Source organism: Pteropus medius, unplaced genomic scaffold, assembly GCF_902729225.1.
Source record: "Pteropus medius unplaced genomic scaffold, Ma_sr-lr_union100, whole genome shotgun sequence".
NCBI classification, from domain to species: Eukaryota; Metazoa; Chordata; class Mammalia; order Chiroptera; family Pteropodidae; genus Pteropus; species Pteropus medius.
The window spans coordinates 7,241,201-7,266,007 of NW_024342644.1; the positions used below are offsets into that span (position 1 = coordinate 7,241,201).

At 35.7% G+C, this 24,807-nt stretch overlaps 1 protein-coding gene across 1 annotated transcript in view; it reads right to left on the reverse strand.

Moving 5' to 3' along the window:
• The window catches only part of TMEM260 (transmembrane protein 260), a 57,215-nt gene extending 36,296 nt beyond the window's left edge, over window positions 1-20,919 (reverse strand). Inside the window, exons 1-3 of the mRNA XM_039866525.1 lie at window positions 20,641-20,919; window positions 16,031-16,062; window positions 15,155-15,306 (exon numbers count right to left, since the gene is read on the reverse strand). Coding sequence (XP_039722459.1) covers window positions 15,155-15,306; window positions 16,031-16,062; window positions 20,641-20,800 — 344 coding nt within the window. The 5' untranslated portion in view covers window positions 20,801-20,919. The remainder of the gene's footprint in view (window positions 1-15,154; window positions 15,307-16,030; window positions 16,063-20,640) is intronic.
• Between the last annotated feature and the right edge of the window lie 3,888 nt (window positions 20,920-24,807).

Sequence of the window (24,807 nt, forward strand, 5' to 3'; positions counted from 1 at the left end):
CTTTGTTTCTCTTTGCAATTTATTTGTTTTCTTTCCTTTACAAAAATCATCCATTTCCTATTTCATCAGAATCCCCCATTCTCCTAGTTATCCTAATTCAATACACTAATTTCTTCCTTCCAAACTCCTTTCACTTTGTATTCCTACTGCCTTTGACTCAATTACTTTAATAGTTTTCTAACTTGTCTTATTTTCCAATCTATTCTGCAATATAACATTAGATTAAACTTCCTAAACATTCTTTATGACTACCTAGCCCCAAAACTTAAGGACTCTTCACTGCTTGTAAGATAAATTCTAAAGTAGTCATCCTGGGATCCAGTCTCCCAATAAAACAAACCCCACCTAGCCGTTAGCTACCAACAATGTTAACTCCACAAACTAGTCAGGCTTCTCAAAATCTCCTCATAAGACGTGCCTATTCCTAGTGCCATACTTTGCTCATGCTGTACCCCTGAACTGAATGTTTTCTCTGTTCCTATTTATTCAAACTCTACTCTTTTCAAAATTTCTCTTCAATCCCCATGTTTCTAGCCTATCTCTGAACATTTATTGCATTTAATTGTCTATAACAATTACTTTGACATTGTTTTTGAAATGTGAACTGGAGTTAAACTAAACTTATATTGTAAGCATCTAGCCCCAAGCACAGAAAGGAAACTTAGTGAATGAGAGAATTAATTAATCTTAAAAGTATTAGTAACATTTTAAAAGGAATTTCTACATTTCATATGTCAATATTACTTTGGAAAGCAGCATAAAATACAAGATTCCTTCCTCTACTTAAAACATAAATTAGCATCCTTGGAGAAACATCTGATTTCAGGGCTGGGGTAGCTCAAGAACAAAATGAATCTGAAACATCTTGTGCCAGAAAGTAAGGAAGTATTCAAACAGGGACATAACAAGAGGACACAGAAGCCACCTTAAAGGAGCTCTCGCTGGCCAAAATGGGGATAGTTTGAGCATCAAACAATTACAGCAGTAGACTGTGACCCAACGAATAAACAAGAATCTATGAATCTACAGTGATATAAATGAAAGACAAGGGAAAGTCTATAGAACGTCAACTAATAACTGATAACTATAGAAGATATGATGGAAATAGAAGTCACCATATGGAAACCATCATAATAATAATCAATGAATACTAAAATAGTGGGTAAATGTTTTGCAGTGACAGAAATGTGTAATAATCTAAAAGTATCTCCCTATAAAGAGATCAATTACAAAGGGAAAAATGTTAACTTTACAGTGGCTAACCTGGCAAACACCATCTTAACCACATGATCAAAGTTAACAGCCCAGTAATGGAACAAACATCATGCGCTTCCTGGATCTCTTCCAAAGAAAAGAACACAGCATCATATGTATGGTATTCCTGCCAAAAATACATTACCTGAGTCTAAACATGAGGGAATGGGAATAGACAAACTTAAATTGAAGGACATTCTACAAAATAATTGGCTTATATGGATCAAAAAATGTCAAGGTCTTAAAAGACGAAACAAACAAACAAACAACAAAAACAAAAACCATGAGGATTGTTCCACATTAAGGAGACAATGAAAGGCATGATCTGGGATTGTCTTCTGCCATAAAGCGCATTATTGGAACAAGTGGCAAAATCTCAATCAAGTCTGTAGATTAGATAACAATGTCATATCAATGATAATTTTCTGATTTTGAGAGTTGCACTGTGGACATGGAAGAAAACGTTCTTGTTTATAAGAAATAAACTCTGAAGCATTTAAAGGTAAAAGGGTACCATGACTACAGCTTACTCTTTAATGGATAAAAAAAAAAATACACAGATCAAGGACAAATATGGTAAAATATTAACATTTGGGGAACCTAAGTGTAAGACATATTAACATTTGGGGAACCTAAGTGGAAGATATATTAAGTGGGCTATTCCTTGCTTAGAAATCAGACTAACTCTTATAAGGAGTTTGGGTTGTAGTCCTAACATGAAGTGAAGACAATAGGTAATATTTTGTTTTTGTTTTTTCCTGTTACAAAGTATTTGCTTTAATCTACAAAGTATTTGCTTTAATTGTTTTTTAACTCTGCTGCTCAATATCTAAAATCCCTTTCTATACTTGAGGGATACCCAGACTATTATACATGCTGAAAATACAAAATACTTTCTCAGCTTCTCTTACAGCTAGAGCATGGGTGTATGTATGACCTGGGCTCTGCCTGTCAGAAGCACCTGCTCTAGTCTTTGAATTGGAAATTGGTGAAGCAAAGAAGCAGGGGTGGAGACAGAATCCATTCAGACATGGCTAGTTGCATTTGTACATCGTTTACATAGACAATGATGGCAGCACTTTCAGGGGCAATGTTCAGAATCCAGGTATGTTGGTGGTGTAAGCTGGGGTGTCTGGTGCCCAGAGATGACAGCAGTGGTGGCTTCACTAGAACATACCTGCCTAGGGTTCTGGATGTTTCAGTCTCACAGTCTGGTAATCCAGCCCTTGTAGAAATCCCATGAGCTCTCCAACTTTTTTTTCCCCCAATTCTAGACCTTAAGTTTTCCTTTCGTATACTATATAATTCACCCATTTAAAGTGTACAAAAGTTTTTAGTATATTTATAGACATATACAACCAAAACCAGTCAATTTTATAACATTTTCATCACCTCAGAAAAAAACGTATCCCCTTTATCATCTTAATCTTCTGTAGAAATTTCTTTGATTTCAACAGCCTTTTATAAATTAAATTGTGAATGTCCTTCAAAATGCACATATTTGAACACCCTGTCTTTAAAAGTTTGCTTTAGGTTAAGATTCAGAATCCATCAATATTCACTGACCGTGTAACATGTATGAACTCACGGGTTAAGAAAAGTAGAGATACTCTGAGACATGTTGTGGGAAAACTGCAAGCTGTGGAGGGACACATAACAAGGACGTGTAAGCAGCACTCTCTGCTCAGTGAGGCTGCAGACCGCAGAGGCTGTGGATATGGAGGGGCAGCATCAGTCCACGTGCTGTGGATAAGACAGCAGCAGCCTGAGCCTGGCCTGGAAAGGTTGGATGGAGGCTGGCTTAGGGGCTTTATTACGCAGATAATACAGAAGGGCAAGAGAGGAAGGTTGGTGAAGTAATTAAACATGGGCCTACACTGGAAGGCAGGAATGGAAAGCCACACTGGGCTGATGGAGGAGACAAAAAGGATGAGCAAAGGGTTCTAGGCCTCAATTAAATGGCAGGTAAGTGTTACGGCATCAAGGAAATGAGTGAACTAAAAAGCTAAAGTCATGCAGAGCGTGGAAAGTGGGTTGGGGAAGGGAACATCAAATGGTTGAAGGGTGGGACAAGCCTATTAAGCAAGACTAGACTCTATATTGTTGAAAGCAGCCTGTGATGGAAAAGAGTTTAATAAAGCTGTTCTCAAATCCATAAGATTTCATTAAAACTAAATATTTGTTCTGAAATACAAGCAGTCACCTTGCATTAAGTCTGCAGGGTGAATGCAATGTAGGAAGACAGGTGTGTGGCCCATCGCCATGACATCACATGCATGCATGCCAACAAGGAGATGCGATGCCCCCCATGAGTACATAGCAAGCTGAGTCTGTGACTTGCTGACAAGTCAGAGGATGATGTCAGCAATGGTAAGGATTAGAACTTTATGAAGACTTTAGAGAAGGTCTTTTTGAAGACTTCAAATCATTCACTGACTCTAGGTAGGCTCTCATTATATCATTCAAGGCATAGTACCTTAAACATACTTCATCTCACCTTATTAAGAGATAAATGACTAAAGACCAAGCTAATGTCAAGGATGCTTTCATGAATGGAAGTTTCAGGGTCATGGCTAGGCTCAGTATTAGTATCATATGGTCCACATCTGCAGCCTCTACCCTCTGTTCTCACCCTACCACTCTAATGATATTGCTCTCGCTGAGGTCCGCAATAACCATCTAACTGCCACATACAATAAGTTTCTGGGACCTCTCTGCTCTGTTGATCACTCCCACAGCTACACTCTACTGAGCTGACACTGGAAACTTCACATCCCTCTGGTTTTCTTTCTACAGGTCTGGATCTTCCTTCAGTTTCCTCCGAATGGCTCCTCTTACATGAACTCCTTAAAGCCAGTGTTCCCCAAGATTTCATTCTGAGGAAATTGTTCTTCTCACTCCACTTACTCTGCCTGGGTGGCTCTATCTACTCTGTTGATGTCAACTGCCAGCTACAAACTGAAGAAATCAAATATGTCTCCAGCACTGCCTCTCCCTTATTTTCAGACTGACGTCTCTGACTGACAGCTGTACACCAGATCACAAAGCCATTCCGACTCTAGATGTCCCAGAGAATCTCAGTGTCAACATGTGCAAAATTACTTCCTCATCCTCTAAAATGACTCCTGCTCCTGTGTTCTCTATTTTAATGATTTTCATTATCTATTTAGTTATCTAAGATAGAGATCTAGGCATCACCATCAAAGCTCCTCTCCCTCTCCTCCTGTTGAACATATCACAACCTGTCACTTTTACTTCATAAACATTTTAAAAGTTCATCCTCTTCTCTTCATCCATACCACCACTGCCCCATTTCAGCTATTATCATCACCTCAGGCTGGCACCAGTGCAACGGCTTTGTCTGCCTCCAGTCCTAGGCCCACCATTGCCACCAGAGTGAGATTTAAAAATATCTATTCCTGTGCTTTTCTGCCTCCAACCCTTTAATGGTTCCTTTTTTATTATAAAACACTACAAGCTCCTCATCACGACATATAAGAACTTTTATGATCTGGTTTCTGCTCATCTGTAACTTCATTTTTTGATGTAACTCATCTCAAACTTTGTGTTTCAGCAATACTAAATGACTTGTAAGTCTCTATACTTATACATAGTTCTTTCCCCTCTCTGGGTTTCTTGGCACATAAGGTTCTCTGTATCTGGAATACTGTTTTGCTTTCACTTGGCCAACTCTCACTGATTGTTTACAATTCAGCATAGGCATCACCTTTCCAAGAAGTTTTCCCTACTTTTGCTAAGACTAGAGAAGCTGCCCCGTCTCCAGATTTTTCTATATTTGTAATTCTGATAAACAGAATTTTCCAACTGCAACATAATCAAAACACAGAAAGGAAACCAGACTTGAGGAACTTAAAATTCTCTAAATAATGTATTACAAAGCCAATAGGATTATTTTTGGACCATTAATCCACTGGATAGCCATGTCAGAGTATTAGTGCATTTTTAAAATTAAAAGAAGTACATCTCACTAGAAAAGCTATTTGATATTTTTGAAAACTAAATGTTTTCACACCTACATATATATTTATTTCAGACATACTTTATCTTTGGTTTTTAATACTCTCCAAATAGCAATGGTTTCTCATTAGCCCAACCTAAGTCCAACCATTTCCAAATCTTAAAAAACATATTTTTATATTACATGATTTATTCCTTCTCTAGAACATAAATTTTTCAAAGAGAATAATAAAATCACATCTGCCATTATTTACAAATTAATCTTTTTTAATTGCAAAAAATGAAAAGAAAAGATGTTTTGGTATTGGGGTAAATTTTGTTCCTTTTAAGAACCACATCCTTTATCACTACTGTGGTATCACAGTAATAGATGAAATTAGGGGAAAATTCAAGGATTTATTTTGATTTTTTTACATTAATTTTTTTAAATATAGTGATATCTATATCAACATATCTTATAGAAACTAAGGATTAATCATATTATCATTCTGTACTTTAATTCAAGCATTTAAATATTCTTTCAGCCAGAGCACAGAAATAATTTACTTAAAAAGCATTTTTTCATATTATGTGATTTATTCCTTATCTATAACATATTTCAAAGGGAATAATAAAACACAGAAAGTTCAGTTATTCATATTGCCTTTCACATACTGATTTGTAAAGGAAGCCCTTAAATTTTCTCAAATTTTTGTGAAATTTCAAACAAAATATCTCAGAATTTCCATCTTATATCTTATTGAACCAAATATCAATGAATCTTCCCTATCAATAAGCCACTATGAATTTGAGACAGAAAAAGACATTAAATGTGCAAAAGTCTTACGTGATATTGCAAAAATCACTTTGATAAAAATGTCTGAAGACAAATCTAGTTTCAAACTTGTTAAGCAAACCAGGTGACTGAGTAAGCACTTTTATTATCTAAATATTTATGAGTTTTTAAAAAAAGGTATAAATGCTATGAATCCTATGAATACACAAAATTTCCAGAGCCTCTGTTTTGTTTGCTGGGGCCTTTGTTACTTTATGAGCCAATTACCATCCCTCTCAGTGAAGGGTGCCTCAGAGTGAGTGATTAGACAAGTTAGTTACAATCTCTTTTGGGGAATAATTCTAACCAGAACACGTACTCTACAGATTTTTTTTCCTGAAAAGGCTATAGTTAAATTATATAAGTAGAGTGAAACACTATGCACAAATATGACTGCATATCATACTGTTAAATGAATTGGTAGTACAAATTTCTGGCTATGTAATCTTTCTTTAAGAAATATATGGAAGTAATGTCCACTTGGACATTATTATTTAAACATGCGTTTTAAATGAAACTGCTGTTCTGAGCCCACAAAATGAACTGTTTGGTATCATCCATAAAGTCAAATGTACAGACAGACTATAAATATGTGTCTTTAAATAAGACGAACAATTGTCATCTAATCATAGATTAAGTCTGATGTTTACTTTTAATAAAAATGACATAATCAAAAACACCATTGTGTTTTCACTTGGCAATCCAGGCATCTGACTTTCAATTTTCATTTTAATCTTTTGAATAAATATGCTTAAGTATTTTTTTAAAAGCAACCGAAGAATTAATAAATTTATTTATTTACAACTAATGTGCTAGAGCGGCATCTTAAAATTGAAAGGCACACATTTTTCTACTGAAATTGATGAAACTACTTCTACAAAACTAATACTAAACTGGAGAAAAAGAGAAATTCAAATGAGATAGTGAATAAAATGAAAAGTCATTTTACCAGAACTTACTAGTAAATCGTGAAAGTCTAAACTATTTTCCACATTAATGTAAGAACATCTTATGTTGAATTAGCTATGAGAAAAAAAATGCTTTCCATTATCAATCTATTTCTCATAGAGCTTCATAGAAGGCTGAAGGAGACATTTTTTCAAATGAAATACATATTTCTAGAACCTAACCTGAGTTATAGCTAGATAAAATCTTATGCAGCAATATGAAGATCACATGTCAAACACCATTACTATGATAATTTTAATAATAACAACCACTATATTGTAAAACATAGTCACATGTCAATACTAACAATCACAATCAAATTTTTACATAGTTAGACAGGTATGCTCAATTTTCAAGGTCTCATACTAACAGAGTAAAGCAGTGATACAGATGATTCAAAATATCCAAAAGGTAATGAAGTATTTTTTTATATATATAAAAATAAATATATTGTTAAATGTTAATTACATATTTATTTTTTAAACATAAACTATGTTTTGCAGTACATTTGCAGTAAATACATCTTCCTAATAGCTTTTTATTTGGGTTAACACGAAAATCATGTAGTTCACATTCTAAGACAGCAAGTGGTTAGTCAAAGAGGAAAGGTACACCAACAGTACGATAGACTGCATGGAAAGGGTGGTCAAGTATTTAAAATTTCACCCAGGTAATGCAAGTGACAGAGATTCTCCACTGAGGGGTAAGGAATATGTGATGCTCTTAAGAGCAACCTAACAAATGTTAAGATATAATTGCCTTCTTTTGGTCCACAAAATCCATGAGACCTAGATATGATTCCTAAGAAAGGTACTGATTGTGCAGTAGTTTTCTCACTGATGGAATACTATTCATTGTTGACACAACAGATGGATCAGGAAGTTACAATTTACACCATTGACACAGGTTTGCTATTGATGATAAGGTATATTTTTCTTTCTACTACACGGTATTTGATTTTCATGTGCAGTCACATGTTTGTCTAACCCTCAATCAAAAGGCAAATAATAGAAACCTGAGATTCTTTCAGAATACACATTTGACGTGCCTCATAAAATTCATGAATGTATTTGTCTTCGGTGTTACTTTCATGAAAAGAACCCAATGTGGAGGGTACACTACCCTCCTTTCACAGGGAAAACTCCCTGAAGTAAGTAGAATCGTGTAGGATGGCCAAAATGCAGCATCTGAGCACTGTTATTAAATAAATTACTCTTAGTGTCAAAGCATATTGAAGGACTAAACAAATGCAATGGATTACAGGGAAGAAGCATGGTAAAGCAAGATGCAATTAACAGCAAATCTACAACCTCCATCCTCCCAAGTTCTTATCTTTCTGAGTCTTGTTCATGAAAATTACATATGTTACCTTCTGGCTCATTCACACAATCAATGCCCATATATTTATCTCTTCAGTGTACTTGGAGAATGGTCACACTGGGAGGCTAAACTATTGAAAAGAAAGGTACACTGTTGAACCTTTCTCTTTCAATGGCAGTTAACACTCTTTTGACAAATACATATTATGCATCTAATATGTGCCAGATACTTTGTATGTAAATTATGGTCAATGGCCATTCAGAGAACAGGAGAATTTAAATTTTTTCTTTTCATTTTCAAATTTAGATCTAATGGACATAAATCAATAATTTAGGACATGGTATATTAAAGTTACGTCTCTGAAGCCACCACCACTACACCTAAAATGTAAAAATTTCCATCTTTAATAAATTTGCAGTTAAGTCCTTTTATCCACATTTTATAAAAGTTTACTTTCACTCTAGATAAAATCCTAACAAGTTTTGTTCTATTTCATGAGATTCAATCAAAAGAAAAAGCACTGTTCTATCTCGAATTTTCAACTACATAAATATCAACTACTAGTATACTAAACGGAAAAGTATAAAGTATTATTCCTGATTTAAAACCACTAAATAAAATTGGGGGAAAAAATGTAAAAGCTTTCACAAAGGAAAAAAGCACAACTGAAATGGAGGGAATATTATGAATAGCTGCCATAAATAAAATGTAATCACAATTTCCATTAGATGTAAGATTTATGCATTAACCAATAAATGAGAAAGCTATTCAAGGTTTAGAACAATTCATTTTATTATATCTCATCAACTTATACCTGAATATCTAAAAGAAAAACACTGAACTGGGCTTTATAGAAATCACCATCATTTACTTTACATTTCACTAAGTTTTCATGGTATACCAAATAACTTGCACAACAGGAGGCACTATCTTCTTAAGGCACAACCTAGTTTAAAATAACTCCCAAATTACAGATTTTCGTCAATTTTGTTTGAAATGTTTAAAAACACACACGACCTCAATATTAGCTTGTTATTCAATCTCAATATGTATTTTGTATTCAATAGCGAAAGTGAAATTGGTTAAAGTATATTTCAGCATATCATTCTCAAAGGCACTGGCCAAGGCATCATGCTAAGTCCTTTTTAACTCAAAACTTGGAAGATGCTGCACAGTTTTTAAAATATTAACATCCTAAAGGTATATGAAGTAAACTTAAAAGACTGAAATAACAAAAATCAACAGAATTAGAGTATTAAATGATTTTCATCAGCAACACTAACCAACTTAATAAGCAGTAGAGAATTAATATTAAGTAGTCGTATTATGCAGTTATGAAGTGTATCTTAATATTTCAATTCATTAAGACTATTTTCTATTTCTATGGCTTTGAAAAGCAGCAAATCTATAGGAATTATGATCTATAATTTTATTTGTAGTTTTAAGAAATATATGCATTTATTATTATAGCCATAATAACTGATGACTAGTTCTAGTGGCAAAATCTCGGCAGGATACAGATTTAGCAATTTAAATGTTTTATAAGTTTTTGTAATTGAGGAAACTTTTCATAATCTGACATTTGTTAAAACCACTTATTAGAAATTATGCAGCACAGTAGCTGTGGAAATATGAGCTAGCTTCACAATTATAAAGTCAGCCTATGTAGCCCTTTCCTATTGTATATAGTGGCATAAACCCCACGGCGGCCTATCAGCTAACTGGCAGGCAGGGGGCTGCTCTATTCAAAGTGAGAGATACAAGCTGCAGGGCAAAAACCTGGCAGCTCCCATCTGACCCCACAATCCCCTACTGGTGACAGCTCCAAGCTCCATGGCAAATTAGGCCTTCTCATATTACAATTGGAGAAGACAGATTCCATTAGCAGTATCTGAAATTGAGTGGAGAGCTGCACTGTTATCAGACTTGACTCATAAGCACTGCTATTAATCAGAGCTATGATAGCATTTATATATTTCAAGCTATCTGCTGCCGCTGTGATATTCTGCTACAAAGGGTTGATGGGACTTAGGAAAGTGAACAATAGAGCTTTCTGGGAAAAGCAGAGTAAATCAAGAAAGTCTATGACTTCCGCACATTCTGAAGGGATTGTGGTTTACATAAATTTTCTCCCAATTGGAGATTGAGCTCTTCCTCATCTTACACATGGGATTTAGTTGTCACTCAATGGTAACAGCTGTGAAAAGGTGAAGCGGCCCACCGCTCAGAATATTGCCTTCGCTTTTAAAGCAATTAACCCATGAACAGGAGGATACCTGGTGATATCAAAGGGATTAGGCCAGGCACTGCATTATTAACATTTCCTTGAACTAATTCTAACTCTGACTAGCTGTCAGAAAAGACTCTACAGTCTTAAAAAAGAGTTTTTGCCCTGCTTTTTCCCCTTCAAAATGAAGTGCTGCTATTTGAGCCTAATATGTCCCTCTACTTATAAGAAAATGCAAATGAACCAAGCTCTTAATATGCTTAACTAGTCTGAGTCAATGCAATTTTAATACAAGCATGAGAGAAATATATGATCAATTAACCAGGGATCAAGACAGATATTCTCCTGAATGGAAATTAATGCTCCAGTACTTTCCATTCTTCTTCAACTACAAAAACTTGGTGACTATTTGTTACTTATACATAGTTACCTCTGAAATTAGGAAGAGCTTCATATTATTCTCTATGGCAATAATCTAAAATACTCTTTGAGTTGGAAAATCCAAATGTCCCTTAAGCAGGAGATTCTACATTCTCTAAGGTATGGCATTTTAATTTTCTATTCTTTATTGAATGGAATCTTAGCTGAAGCTATAGTAGCAGACACAGTACTCAGAATCAAGTGTTCCTTTTCCAAAAGTTTAATCAAATTAATTTGTAGCAGTAGTATGTTTAGAAATATATAACTTATAAAAAATAAAATACCCAATAAATAAAATACTGGCACAAAACAATCTGCCAACAGATGTTTAATTACTGAAATTCATTGTAGGTTCTCTGTAGTAAACAGGCGTAGTTTCAATATACCTTTATTATTAATATTCATATATTCTAGTTAATTTACTTGACATTAAGAGATCTGATTTCCTATCGTACAATGTTAATGGTGTTAGAAAGTTTTTTAATGCAAGTTTCCTGAAACAGTGACTTTTAGAAAAAATATTTGAACAACTGTTTGATGGTTAGTGACTTTGTCTTAACTTTCTCTAAAACGAGCACTGAATTTTTATTATAAAAACTAAAGCAGTTTTAGTCTCAATTCACATGAGTGCTCAACAAATATTGTTGAATAAATCTTTCTATAGTTCCATTTGGCCCATAATAGTTTGAAAAGGCTATGTTGACCCTCAAGCCTGTTGAAAATGTATTCCTTGCCTTGTAACAACCAAAATAAAAGATATGCCCTCATCTGAGATCATAAGCAATTTAAATCTTCCCTGAGGTGAAGAATTTTCATACAATGCTATCAACATACTCCATTCTCTTTTAGTGATACCAGGACATGTGAAATATAATCACATTGATGTTTAATGATACTGATTTCAAGTACTCCTTCCTTATTCAGAATATAAGACTTAGCTCAATGTTTCTTAGGAAATAAGTTTGAAATTCAAGTACTAGGCAATGCTAAATGGTGTTCATATTACTGATTTACATTATCTATAACTTTTTATTTTGCATTAATAGGATTTGTGAATTTCAAATCTAACAATTTAAATATCATACTATCAAACTTAAAAATCATTTACTTCAATGGCCTTAAAGAAAATCCCAGTTCCTATAAAACACTGACTGTATTACATAGTCTTAAATGCACAGATGAACACATTAATAAAATGAGTACTATTTCATATAAATGAAATGTATTAGATTAAACTCCCTTAACATAATGCATGCTTTAAAATACCCCTGAAGGGGACAATACATAAATAAATACATATGGAAAACACTGGCACAAATCTTACTATTTTTAATTCAATAAACTACAGTAACACAGACAGCTTTCAATGTGCTGTTTTACTCACACACTTTCTACTTTAGGGGAAAGCAAATATAAATGAGTTCTTGCCAACCATTAGAAAAGACTGACAAAAAATGCAGTGTTAATGACATCTTACTGCTTTTAAAAGCAAGAGAAAGATGCAAGAAAAGCAAAAATTACATAGTAATTGGGAACAACGAATAAATCATTCTTTCAACCTAAGTCATGTTTACTGAAAAAAATGGAGCTTTTTACATCAACACATTTAAACAGAAATTTGCTTTTGAAATACAATCTTTGTTTAAAAGGTACAGAAGGTCTTTATGTCCACCCTGAGAGCTAAATATAGTGAATGCTATGTGAACAATTACCTGAAAAAAAACCTAAACCTGTTAAAAGAATTAATTTACTGCACACCAGTCAGCATTAATCCCACGTGTACAGTAATGTTCCCTTAAGTGATGGAGGAAAGAAAGAATAAAACAGTTTCCTGGATCAAAACCCTTCAATATTCAACAACAAAATGGAATGATGATTTGGTCCGTAAATGAATAAAGTAGTGAAATGTCTCCTAAAGAAATTCTGATAAAGGAGTCAACCTGTAAAGGAATACATTTACTGTATGCTGGGACTGGAAAAAAGCCGTCACTGTAATGGCTGTACAAAAACTGTGTCCTGCTGTTGGGTTTATATTCACAGAAGAAAGGTTTTAAAGGTTAAGTTCAGGTCATACAACAAATGAAATTGTAACAAGCCAGCTGACATTGTATAATGTCTTCTTCCACTCAATCAATAGGCTACTGTTAGTCCTATTACCATAGAGATGGCTTGCTTTCCTGAAGGGTGTCTATTGTTTGACAAAACAGATTTGCCACTTGAACTAGGTTGTTCCCAAAGGACGTGTACCTTTGTCAATTATTTGTATTCAAAATAATGAAGTATTTTCATATTAAAATGTGTGTAAGAGATAATATTGTTAGATCCCTTTTCTGAAAGAAAGCAACTTTTCCAAAGTACTGTATTACCAAAACCACTCATATATCTAGTTTAGTCATATTAAGAATTTTTGATTTAAAACATGTATCAGCAAGTATACAAATTTATCATTATGATTCTATATTAAAAGAAGAGGGTTACAGACTAATGTGCTAATCTAAAACTCATTATAATCAAGGATAATACTAAAAGCTATTCTAAAATATGGACAACTCAAAGGAAAATCATTGTTCAAAGGCATTTGAATTCTATAAAGGTAAAGATTTTTATATATGACTTTTACAGTGGTTTTCATGAGGAATGGCATCAACAATTAATATACTGAAAAATTTTATAATTTTTCCAAAATTGATATCTGAAAAAGTTTAGAAGACAAATCCCTTTATTTGCATTAAGAGCTATTTATATCCACATAGAGCTTAAATGTGTGTTACAGAAATGATCTTCTAAAATACAGATGAACTATCAAAATAAATACGAGTATCAATTTTCTTTAAATATCTTTTTCTTAAATGTCTTGTAAAAATTAATAACACACATTCAATACAGAACAGGTTAAGTTCTAAATTTCAACCGAGATATTTAAAAATAAAAAAGATCAATTTTTCTGTCAACAGAAAGAATGACAGATTCTTATATAAAAGACACAGAAGGAAAAATTCTAATAAAGATTATTCTAATCATTTAAAAAAAGAAAATCTTTGTAACATTCATAACACAAATCAATCCAAGCAGAGATATTATTTTAAACATTTCATACTTAAAGATTTGGCTATCACTGAAAACCTATAAGACTGAAATAAAAACAAATTAAATAATATAGATAAAATTTAGTAAATAATCAACAAATATAAATTTCAATCTGAAAGCTTTCTGCAAATAGATTTAAAAGTAAAGTTCAGAGTCATAATTATATCAACTTTTACCTTACTGTAAATAATTAAAAGAGAATTTAGAAAAGAATTCAGCTTAAGAGCAATATTATGACTAATGCAAATAAAAACATTAGTCTCCAAAATGACATGTGAAATTGTTTATTCAAATTATACTGTATTCGTATATAAGAATTATGTTTTTATAATCAAATCTGCAATTGTTTTTGAAAGAAGTGTTTTAATTTGGTTTTCCATTTGCAGCAAGTATAATTTGTATATTTCTCTATAATCCTCTTAAGCACAGGTTAGACTGAGTTAAGAATGGAGACAGAAAAAGCAAAGACAAATGAGTTTACCAATATCCAAAACTAATGACCCGTTTTTTAAAAACAGGTAGCCTTCTAAACTAAGAAAGCCTTCCATCAATGAAGTAAGTGGGGTCTAATTTTCCTATCATCCCTACAGCTATAATGGAACAAAGTGAGACATTACTAAAACCACATCTCAAATTGATTTCTTTAGTTAATAGCCTCATTTCAAAAAGTATACAACATGTGCATATTTAAATACAATATAATTAGGTATTAGCTCTGAACCTGATAGGCAGCTACCCATCAGCAGTACTGTGAGTAATTAAATGTTATTTATCATTTACCAAAAGATGAACTTCATATTGTTAAATTAAACTGGCCCACCTGCATCTTCATAAAATGACAAATCTTATTAGTTCTGCCTAACCAGAGAATTGTGATAATGAACTGGTGACACCTTGACTCCATTGTATGAAGCAGAGCCAACTGTGTAATCATTTGAGGGTCAGATGCATATGAAATTACTGTAAATTAAGAAAGTGAAATCACATGAGTGATTAGGAAAACCATTCAAACAACAAATGATTTTTTTAAAATGTATGTACTTGGTCTATAAGAAAACTACATCTCCAATTAGTCAAAATTAATTTTAACTAATCAACTACTTTACCTGAAAACGGTGAAAAAAAGTAATGATGCAGCTACTGCTCCAAATAAGCCACACAGAAGATTGACTCTGTAGGCAATTGAACCAAAAGGAAATAGTATAATTGCAAGTTTAGCCACCAGGGTGAACAAAGGATAGCCAGGAGGATGGGCAACCTACGGAAAAATTAGCAACAGTTAGAAGGTTTTCATCTAGTAAAGGAAGAGTCACACTGGCTTTAATTGAAAAGAAGCCTTTTTCTCAGGCAAGTATAAAGATTTAGAGCCAATGACTGTTTTAGTAGTGGTTTTCTATTGTAATCCTTTTGTGCCAATACAAATAAATATTTTCTTCAGTGGATTTGGCATTGTCTATCACATGGTGTGTCACCTAGAGAAAGGGTGACATATTTCATTGTCGATTCTTAAGTAGTTTCTTCTCTGGGTTCACAGTACATTAGGGTCATTTAAAAGGCTGTTGAAAAAAAGCGGGTTCTGAAATATTATATTGGTTAGAAAGTTGAAAGACCACACTGCTATCGGATTACCCCCATGCTGACAGTCCTAAGGTCTTGCTAAAGGGATCATGCACCATAATAAAGTTTATTAAATAATAAACTTATTAAAACTGTTAACCCGATTTATTTTATTCTCCACAGCTTATACAAAATTTGGGGTGATAATAAGCCAGCTACTGTATATATAGTAAAGGCTTTGCTCTATAATTTAGTTTAATTGGATTTAAAACTTAAAGTAAATTGTCACGTACTGTACTTATAAGTTACTAAAAACTGGGGGTTTAAAAATAAATTAATCTACTTTACTCCATGCTTAATTAAACTTTCTTAATGCCTAAAACTGTTAATGAGAGCATTGATTAAACAATAAAACTAATACTTACTCCAAGCTCATGTGCGGCTGTGATCAGTTCCCCTGTGAAAAAATAATGTAAAACCAATAATTACTATTAGAAAATGACACTCCTCCAAAGTTTTCAAAATCCAAATGCTTGCATTGGGGTTTTGCATTAATTTGACTGGATAAAACTGTAAATCTGCAGAGATTTAACAGCATGAATAGTCTAAGAATATTTTCTCCCTTAGGTCTTATTGAACAAACTATCTTTGGTAGTTTTTAATAACTGGTCAATGGAAATAAAGGTGAATTCCATTTTTAAAAAAAATGCTTATTTTCCCTCCTGAAAGTTGTATACACTTGCAAATATATACGAAACTCTTTTAGAGCATTAGTGCAGTATGCAGTATTATCACTGAAGTATTTAGTACAAAACTGTCTTTAAAGATGCGACCTTATGATATATAGAATGTGCAGACAATGCTCAGTAAAGTATGCCGTACTACCCTAACCCTGGCATTTGGGTACCTTCTCCACATTAATTAGGTTGAATATCTTTAAACAATTTCCAAATGTTTATTAGCTCCAGGTTATTTTCATAAGCTTGAATTACCATAATGTTTTTTCAAAACGTTAAATCATTATACTATTTACATAGAACTTTATAGTTCCTTGCCATTAGTGATTATTTCTAAAATTATGATGTAGTAATTCAATGCCTGCTTCATTAATGTTTTAAGTATCCAGAGGACAGGGACTATTTCTGACTCAGTCCTGTATACTGTAGTGCAGTACAATGTAAGGTATCAATCAATATTAGTAGATGATTTATTAAAGTTACTGTTGTCTATTAGAAAATGTATTAATATCTATTTTCTATCCTTCGATAAATATCAGTACTCCTAATTTTTACAAACTGCCCTAGCCACAATGTAGACCTTTACCCTTTCTGGCCTGGACTACAAAAAGAGCACTGACTAATCTTCTACTTCTTCATACTGAAATCACTTATTGTCACCCCATACCCAATCCCTCCGATCCCCAAAGGCTGGATCAAACCCTTAGTCTAACATTTCTCAATGGCTGCTCTCTGCTTACTTCCCTCAGCATGACATGCAAGCTCTTTATGGCTTCAAGGTCCCTTTACAATGCTTATAATCTATCCATGAAACCTATACTCAACTCAGTCGAATCTGATTACCCACTGTTCCTCTGGAATGGGTCCTCTTTTACACCCCTTATCACTCATTTTCTCATCCAGTATTCTCTCCTAAATCCTTCAAGGCCTAGTTCAATTGTCACCTTCTCAGTGACACGTTTCCTTACACATACCCCTCCCCAGTTAATTCCCCATCATCATGAATCACGTCTTCCACCTTCATAGAACCTGCTTGAACCTATTTAGCACTTAGATTGCCTCTGGTTGGTTGTTTTCACTTCTGTCTGTTCCACTAAGTTAAAAATATTATCCTAGCTATTTCAGGATCCTGTCAAGACATCACCTCTCCCTCCCCTGGCCACACACATTCTAATTCAAGCTCTGAACATAGAGGTTGACAGTCATCCTTGCTACTCAGACACCCCTCTTAGGTAAATGACTGATTGTACCATGGAAGCCCCATAAGGGCACCCAAAGACAGATATTGCTCACTTAAGTCAATTACTTAAGGGCATCTTTTAAGTTTTCTGGAGATATTCAAGAAAACCTTAGAAACCAAAGGCATCTTATATCTTATATACTTTTTAAAGCATATAAATGTTTAAAATTGTGTTTTCCTTTTTTAACTACTGTCAAGTGCATTTTATAGTTTTACTCTAATGAGTCAGCTTTTACGTCTTAAGTCTAAAACTGTTTTAATCAGTTTTTTTTCTCTCTCATATTTCTGCAGGTGCAGTGAAGCACGGTGAAGTTCAAAATTTCAACATCGCTATTCATTCGCCTCCATTTAAAATGTATTTAGAATTACATTTTAAAATTAACAATAGCTCATTTTCTCTAACTTCCTTTTACCATTAAAAAGTCAATATGCTGTTATTATCTGTCGGAGTTCTGTTAGTATTAAAGATAAATCTGGAATGTGACAAACTTCCATCAACAACTCTTACCAAATGTTAAACTAAAATCTATGCAGAGAAGATGCTACTATTCAAAGCCTATAAATGTACCTTTGATAAAGAGCTAAAGGGAAATATTACTCTTAAAACGGAATATTGTAAAGAGGGAAAGTGAATACTAAAAAACAAAAAACAACAGAGTCCCCTTTCTCCCTACCCTTACACTAAGATTTCCTGAAACTTAAGTCCTACTACCACCTGAACAGAAAATGGACTTATCTGGGTTTATAGAAATGAAGATTCCATGAACATACCCAAAACCTACCTACACTAGGACCCTCAGACATTGGGCCTAAGTTTCTCAGGCAATTCAGAAGTACATTCGAGTGTGAGGACCACCGTTTTGTTTGTTTTTGTCTGGGCCACAAATGGGTGGCAAGCTCAGAGTTGGTAGCAGATGCTTAACTTTAAAAAAGGTCTCCATTATTAGTCTACTTTTTATATTAATTATATAATTATACTGCCATATATGAAGTCTATTAAAGACAGCATCCTAATGCAAATTAATTTTCCCCCAAAGCAACAAAAAGTGAAGGCCACCCTCTTCTCCAAAGGACCATAAGCACTACTGCCCATAAATCAACAATGTGTATCAAGTGGTGCAAAATACTGGCATGATCATATAATGTGATGGATTTATGCAGTATAATTTAAGACTTAGTAGGAAGAAGAATACATGCTTTATATTGGTTTTGAGATGTGTTCTGTTTATTCATAGAAAGTATATTTCATAAACACAAACATTCAAGAGGAACAGTACATTCAACATATAAACAAAATTATCAAAGAAATGATTACACAAATTATACTGGCAATACTTAGAAGAGTTTATTTATCATTCCCAAAAATGAACAAAAATATTTGAAGCAACTACTATTTAAATTAAACAAACTGGAACACCTAAGAGGTTTGGTAACTCAAAGTGAATAGGTAACTTTATTCTTCTGGGAAAAATTAAAACAGTATTCATAAAGACAAGGCAACAATCATAGATTTTAACGTTTTTAAATATCACTACATATGTAATGATGGATTTAACAAAGAATTTTGTGAAATTCTCTGACAGAGAGCAGGGGTTAAAAGAGCACGTTTTAAAGTCAACCTATGTGGGTTCTTTCCTTAACTGCCTCTGCTTTCTAGCTGTGTAATTCTGGACACAGCTTAGCTTTAGTTTTGTCATCTATAAAAGGAAGATATTGATAGTACCTCCCTCAATATCGAGTAAGTGCTCAATAAGTGTTACTATTCATCCCACCCACATACTTCAGCTCAACCATGGTAAGTAACTGTCAGTGGTTTTTTTTTCTGAAAAGTATAGAACTACCCAACCTCTGAGTAATGCTCTCCAATGTCAAAACTCTCACGACTATAATTTCTTTTTTAATATAAACCTTGGAAACATGGTAACTCCATTCTGCACTATACTAACAAAACATTGCTCCTATCTGCTTGATAGGACCTGAAAGAATAAAGGTAATGACTTGAAAATGGAACATCAACAATCCTCAAAGTGGTAGGCAGTCTTGAATATCACCTCTAATGATGCCCAATTTCTGATATTCTGTGTAATCCTCTCCCCCTTGGGTGTGGGCTGGATTTACTAACTGCCAGGAATAAAACAAGGCAGTGGTATATCACTTTGAAGGTTACGTTACAAAATGACAAAGGTGCCCTCTTTCTCTTGACAACTTAGCTTACCCAGACCCACCTGGCAAAATAACTGGATTGAGTTTATAAGTGAATCCTTCCCAGATTCAGCCTTGAGAGGACCGCAGCCCCAACCTACACCATGACTGCAACCTTGTCCTGAGTAAGGGCACCCAGCTAAACTCTACCGAGATTCCTGATCCACATAAAATGACATAATAACCGTTTGTTGTTTTAAGCCACCAAAGTTGGGAGTATCTTGTTAGGCAGCAAAAGATAACTCGTGCACTCATGGTTTTCTTTTTAACAGAAGTAGCTTGTTTAAAGCCACAACCTGACTTCCACTCTTTTAAGTATTCTCCCCCAAATATTCGGCAAGGCTTGTTCCTTCCCAAAATTCAAGAAAAGATCACCTCGGAGGTCTTTCCTGACTAGCCATTCGGAAGGAGTCACTAGCCACTCCCACTTTCAAATCATATTTCCCTCTTACTGTCTCCACTAACTTATCGCCAAATGTAGCTGTTTATTCAATAGTTTGTGTACTGTCTCTAACAGCACTAGAATACTCTCCGTACTTGTTCACCATTCCTTTTGTCTGGAACACAAGCATGCAATAGGTAATACTTGTGGACTAATAAGAAATAGAAAGCGAAAACTCAGGTCCAGAAATAAGATCTGGGGAAGTGGAGCGGCCGATAAGTCCCCATCAGGTGAAACCCACGAGCCCCATCTCAAAAGCCTGAGAACTAAAGGAATCAGAGTTTACATGAACGGATGGAAACATAAGTTGGATCTGGACCGTAAAACCCTGGAGGGCGCGAGATGACCGGACCTAGTGAGAAAAGTACAGACCAGGGCAGAAGGGCAGAAGAGACGACCCTGAGAGTACTTTACCCGAGTCTCCCCCCGGCACCGAAGGCGGCAGCGTGAGGGTGAACACACTGGCCACGGTGGCGAACACTGCAACGCCGCCGCACAGGCCCCCGGAGCGCCGCGGCCCCACTTCGGCTGCCTGCCCCGGGGCCGAACCCCTGTTGTCGCCATGAAGACCCATAGATCAGTGGGGACCGAGGAAGGAGGACTCGGCGAGCCCTAGGACTAGCGAGAGCACGAAGCTGCCCGGGCGAGCGGGGCCCTCGCAGCAGCCGCAGTGACTTCCGGGTCAGTCCTCCGCGGGCCGGGCCGCACCTTCCTCCGCCGGCGTGGGGGTGCGGCGCAGAAAATGCCAGGCTTTGCAAGAGCCAGGCCCTGGGCGTTTTCTCACACGCTGAGGTTTATAGACATAATGTGCTTTGAAAGTAGCCCATCGCAGGGAATCTTTATCTTAAGAAAGCAACGTTAGGCACAGGCTGCGCCGCCAGAGCCGTTTCCCCCGCTTTGTCACTGACTTGGCTGGATCTAACAGAGACAGAAGCTGAGTCTGAAACTGCGAGTAAGCAAGGGATCCTTCTGCCCCCAATGGTGTGGGGTGAAACTACACAAGAGGACCAAGATTGGGAGCCAGGAACCTAAACCGTGTTAATGCAAGGAGAGGTGTGCGTACAGCATGTGCCAAGTCAGTCAATAACTGCTTTAATCGCATGTGTTTACCATGATTAATTATAAACCGGCATGCTAATTCTTAAATCGCTGAGTAATTTTCAGAGAGATTGAAATAAGCTAATTGGTCTATTTTTTTTTTTTCTCATGGCATGAGGAAAACTTAGCAGATGAGCTGAGAAACTTGACTTTCTGCATTAATACAAATAATTCATACCCTGGTAAAGTTGTCTCCTACTTTAACAAAGAGGAGTATTTTGATGGAGCTTTGACCACAAAGTAGGAAATGAAATGGAGACATTGTGCTTTCCGACTAGCAGCAATTCAAAAAAGAATGGGGACTATAGGACGACCACATAGCACGCTCTTGGGAAGATTTTTAAGCTTACCTTTTACAATATTATAGCAATATTGGAGTGGGAGGGGAGGAGGGCAACCCCTGTGGAATGCATTGAAAAATACACTGAAGATGAATGTCCATCTAAAACTTGTTACAAGCAATCTGACAGGAACACAGTGTTGCAACTGTAGAGTAACATACACCTTCATTGATTGGCAGTCATTGTGCCAGCATACCTTAGTCTTTCTCAGATATTTACATAATGCTTTCTCACCTATAGTGTGAGTTCCTGGAGAGCAGGGGCTGTGTGGTAGAGTGCTCCTAATGGCTTCCAGTGATATGACTCCTGGTATTCACTTCTTTGTGTAATCCCTCCTATGTGAGCTGGACCTAGGGACTCCCTTCTAGCAATAGAATAAGGCAAAAGTGACGACGGTCACTTTGGACTGACTTTCATCTCACTTGCATTCCTTCTTGTGGTCACTACCTTCCTTGCCCTCTTACTTGCTCACTGATGGAACCATCTACCATGCTGTGAGCTGCTTTATGGAGAGTTCCATGGGCAGAGAATTAAGGGTCATCTCCAGCCAACAGCCAGTGAAGAAATAAGGTCCTCAGTCCAGCAACCTGCAAGGAAGTAAATCTAGCCAATGCCATTTGAAGGAGGTAGGGAATGGATCTTTCCCTGTAGGAGCCTTGAAATGATGGTAACACCTTTCAATACCTTGATTGCAGCCTGAGAGAGACCCTGATCCAGAAGATCCAGTTAAGTCTCTCACAGATTACTACACTACAGAAACTGTGAGATAATCAATGCTGTTGTTTTAATCCACTAAATTTGGGGATAATTTATTACTCAGCAATAGATTACTAAGACAGACCATTAAAAAAATGAAATTCTACCATTTACAATGACATGGATGGACCTAGAGGTTATTATGCTGAGTGAAATAAGTCAGACCGAGAAAGATTCTACACTTATATGCAGAATCTAAGAAACAAAAAGAACAAACTAATCAAAAACAGACTCACAAATATAGAGGACAATGTGGTGATAGCCAGAGGAGAGGGGAGTTGGAGGGCTGGGAGAATGGGGTGAAGGATTGAAGAAGTACAAATTAGTAGTTGATAGATGGTCATGGGGATGGGGAGTACAGCATAGGGAATGCAGTTAGCATTAATGTAATGGCTAGGCAGAGAGCCAGAGGAGAGAAAGAGCAATTGGGGAATCGTTTTATAAACTATATAGATGTCTAACCAATGTATTGCATACTTGAAACTAGTAAAATAAAATCTTTAATTAAATAAATAAATAGATAGATAGATAGATAGATAGATAGATAGAAAAATGGTTTAACCTCTTTAGAAAACAATTTGGCAATTTCTTAATAAATTAAACATGTACTTACCAGACCCTGCCCCCACTCTTCCAATCTCCCTCTACCCCCCCCAAATAAAAATGAAATTGGAGGAAGTCAGTCCAATACTGGTTTGACAACTGCTTAATGTCATTCAGAGCAAAACTGAGGTCTTTATGTTTTTCTGTGCCATCCCATTCAGCTTACATCCTCAAGGTCATCTCCTGATCCAAGGTGATCTAAGGTGATCCAAGATGGCTATTAACGCTCCAGACATTACATCTTTATTTTAGGAAGAAGAAAGGATAGGAAAAGAAGGGCATAACCCATCCTTTTAAAAAGTGCTCTAGAAATGCTATTTCACAATTCTACCACATCTCACTGGCCACAGTTGAGTAACAGGCCACTCCTAAGGGCAAAGGCAAATGAGAAATGTACCTTTTCAGCTAGGCAAATTTCCAGGGTTCTGTTATGAAGGAAGAAGAGAATGGATATTGGGTGGTAACTGGGCAGGTCCTGCTATAGTTATATTTGGTGACTTGGCGATATCTTAACCTTGAAAGTTCAAGATGTCAGTTTCGGTAGAGTAGTAGATATGGGAAACAGGTAATAGTGAGTTAAGAAGTGAGGGAAAAAAGAGAAAATAGAACACATTTGCTAGAAGTTATGACAGCAAAGGGAAAGAGAGAAATATGGGAATTCACAGGTATTGAAGCATCAAATGAGGTTTTGTTTTTTTTTTCTTTTTGATAATCCAAAGGAGTATATGGGGAGGAATTGTGATAAAGTAAATATGTACAGAAGACTAGAGGCTACGGAAACAAAGAGTAAAGAAGAGAAAGGATGAAGATAGAAAATATTAGAGTTAGAGAGGAGAGAATTTGAGGTAACACATGGCAGTTGGACTTGATCCTCAGGTAGACCAATAAGATATCCCAGCAGTATTTATCTATAATATATACTCTGCTTCATTCCATAAAGGGTTAGAAACAGCTACTATAATACATAGTATAAAATGGAAAAATATATTACTTAGGATTCAGCCAGAGACAGAACTAGTAGGAGGTATTTATTATAAAGAATTCTCTAATGTGATTGTAAGGGTTGGCTAGACAAGTCCAAAGTCCCTAAGGTTGGCTGTCAGGAAGGGCAGGCTTTCTGGAGGGGCAGGCTGAAACTCTCAGGCATAGGATGAGGGTGCTGTCCACAGGCAGAATTTCTTCATCAAGGAATCCTCAGTTCTGCTGGCCTTTCAAACTGATTGAATCAGGCCTATGTAGACTATGTAGAACAATCTCCCTCTCTTAAAGTCAACGGATTATGGACTTTAATCACACCTGTAAAACACATTCACAGCAACATCTAAATTTGTGTTTGACTAAAAAACTGAGGAACGTAGCCAAGCCAAGTTGACACATGCAAAAAATATCACAGAATATGCAATGCAAATTCCATGTCAGGGAACATGTGAATTAAAATATCAAATTGAGAGGAAGTAAACACTCAGATGTATGGGCCTATGGTATCTCAGATTTGGCCCTGGGAGTCTTGAAAGCAAAACAAAACAGGAACAGAATCAGTTATCTGGCCTGTCAGTGCCCCAGGGAAAGCAGATTCTTCCTGGCACCTATGGCCAGCACCTAACCTCTACAGACTCCCAAAGGGAGCAGCTCCTCATTACAGTTGAGCAGAAGTAGGTACTACAGCTCCCACTAGGCCTCCACTGATACCTTCCTAGCTAGGAGAGATCAGAGTTACTGCTTCTCATATGGCTTCCACTGACACCACAAAGAGGAGAGGGAAGGGCAGGGAAGTGGTCTCTTT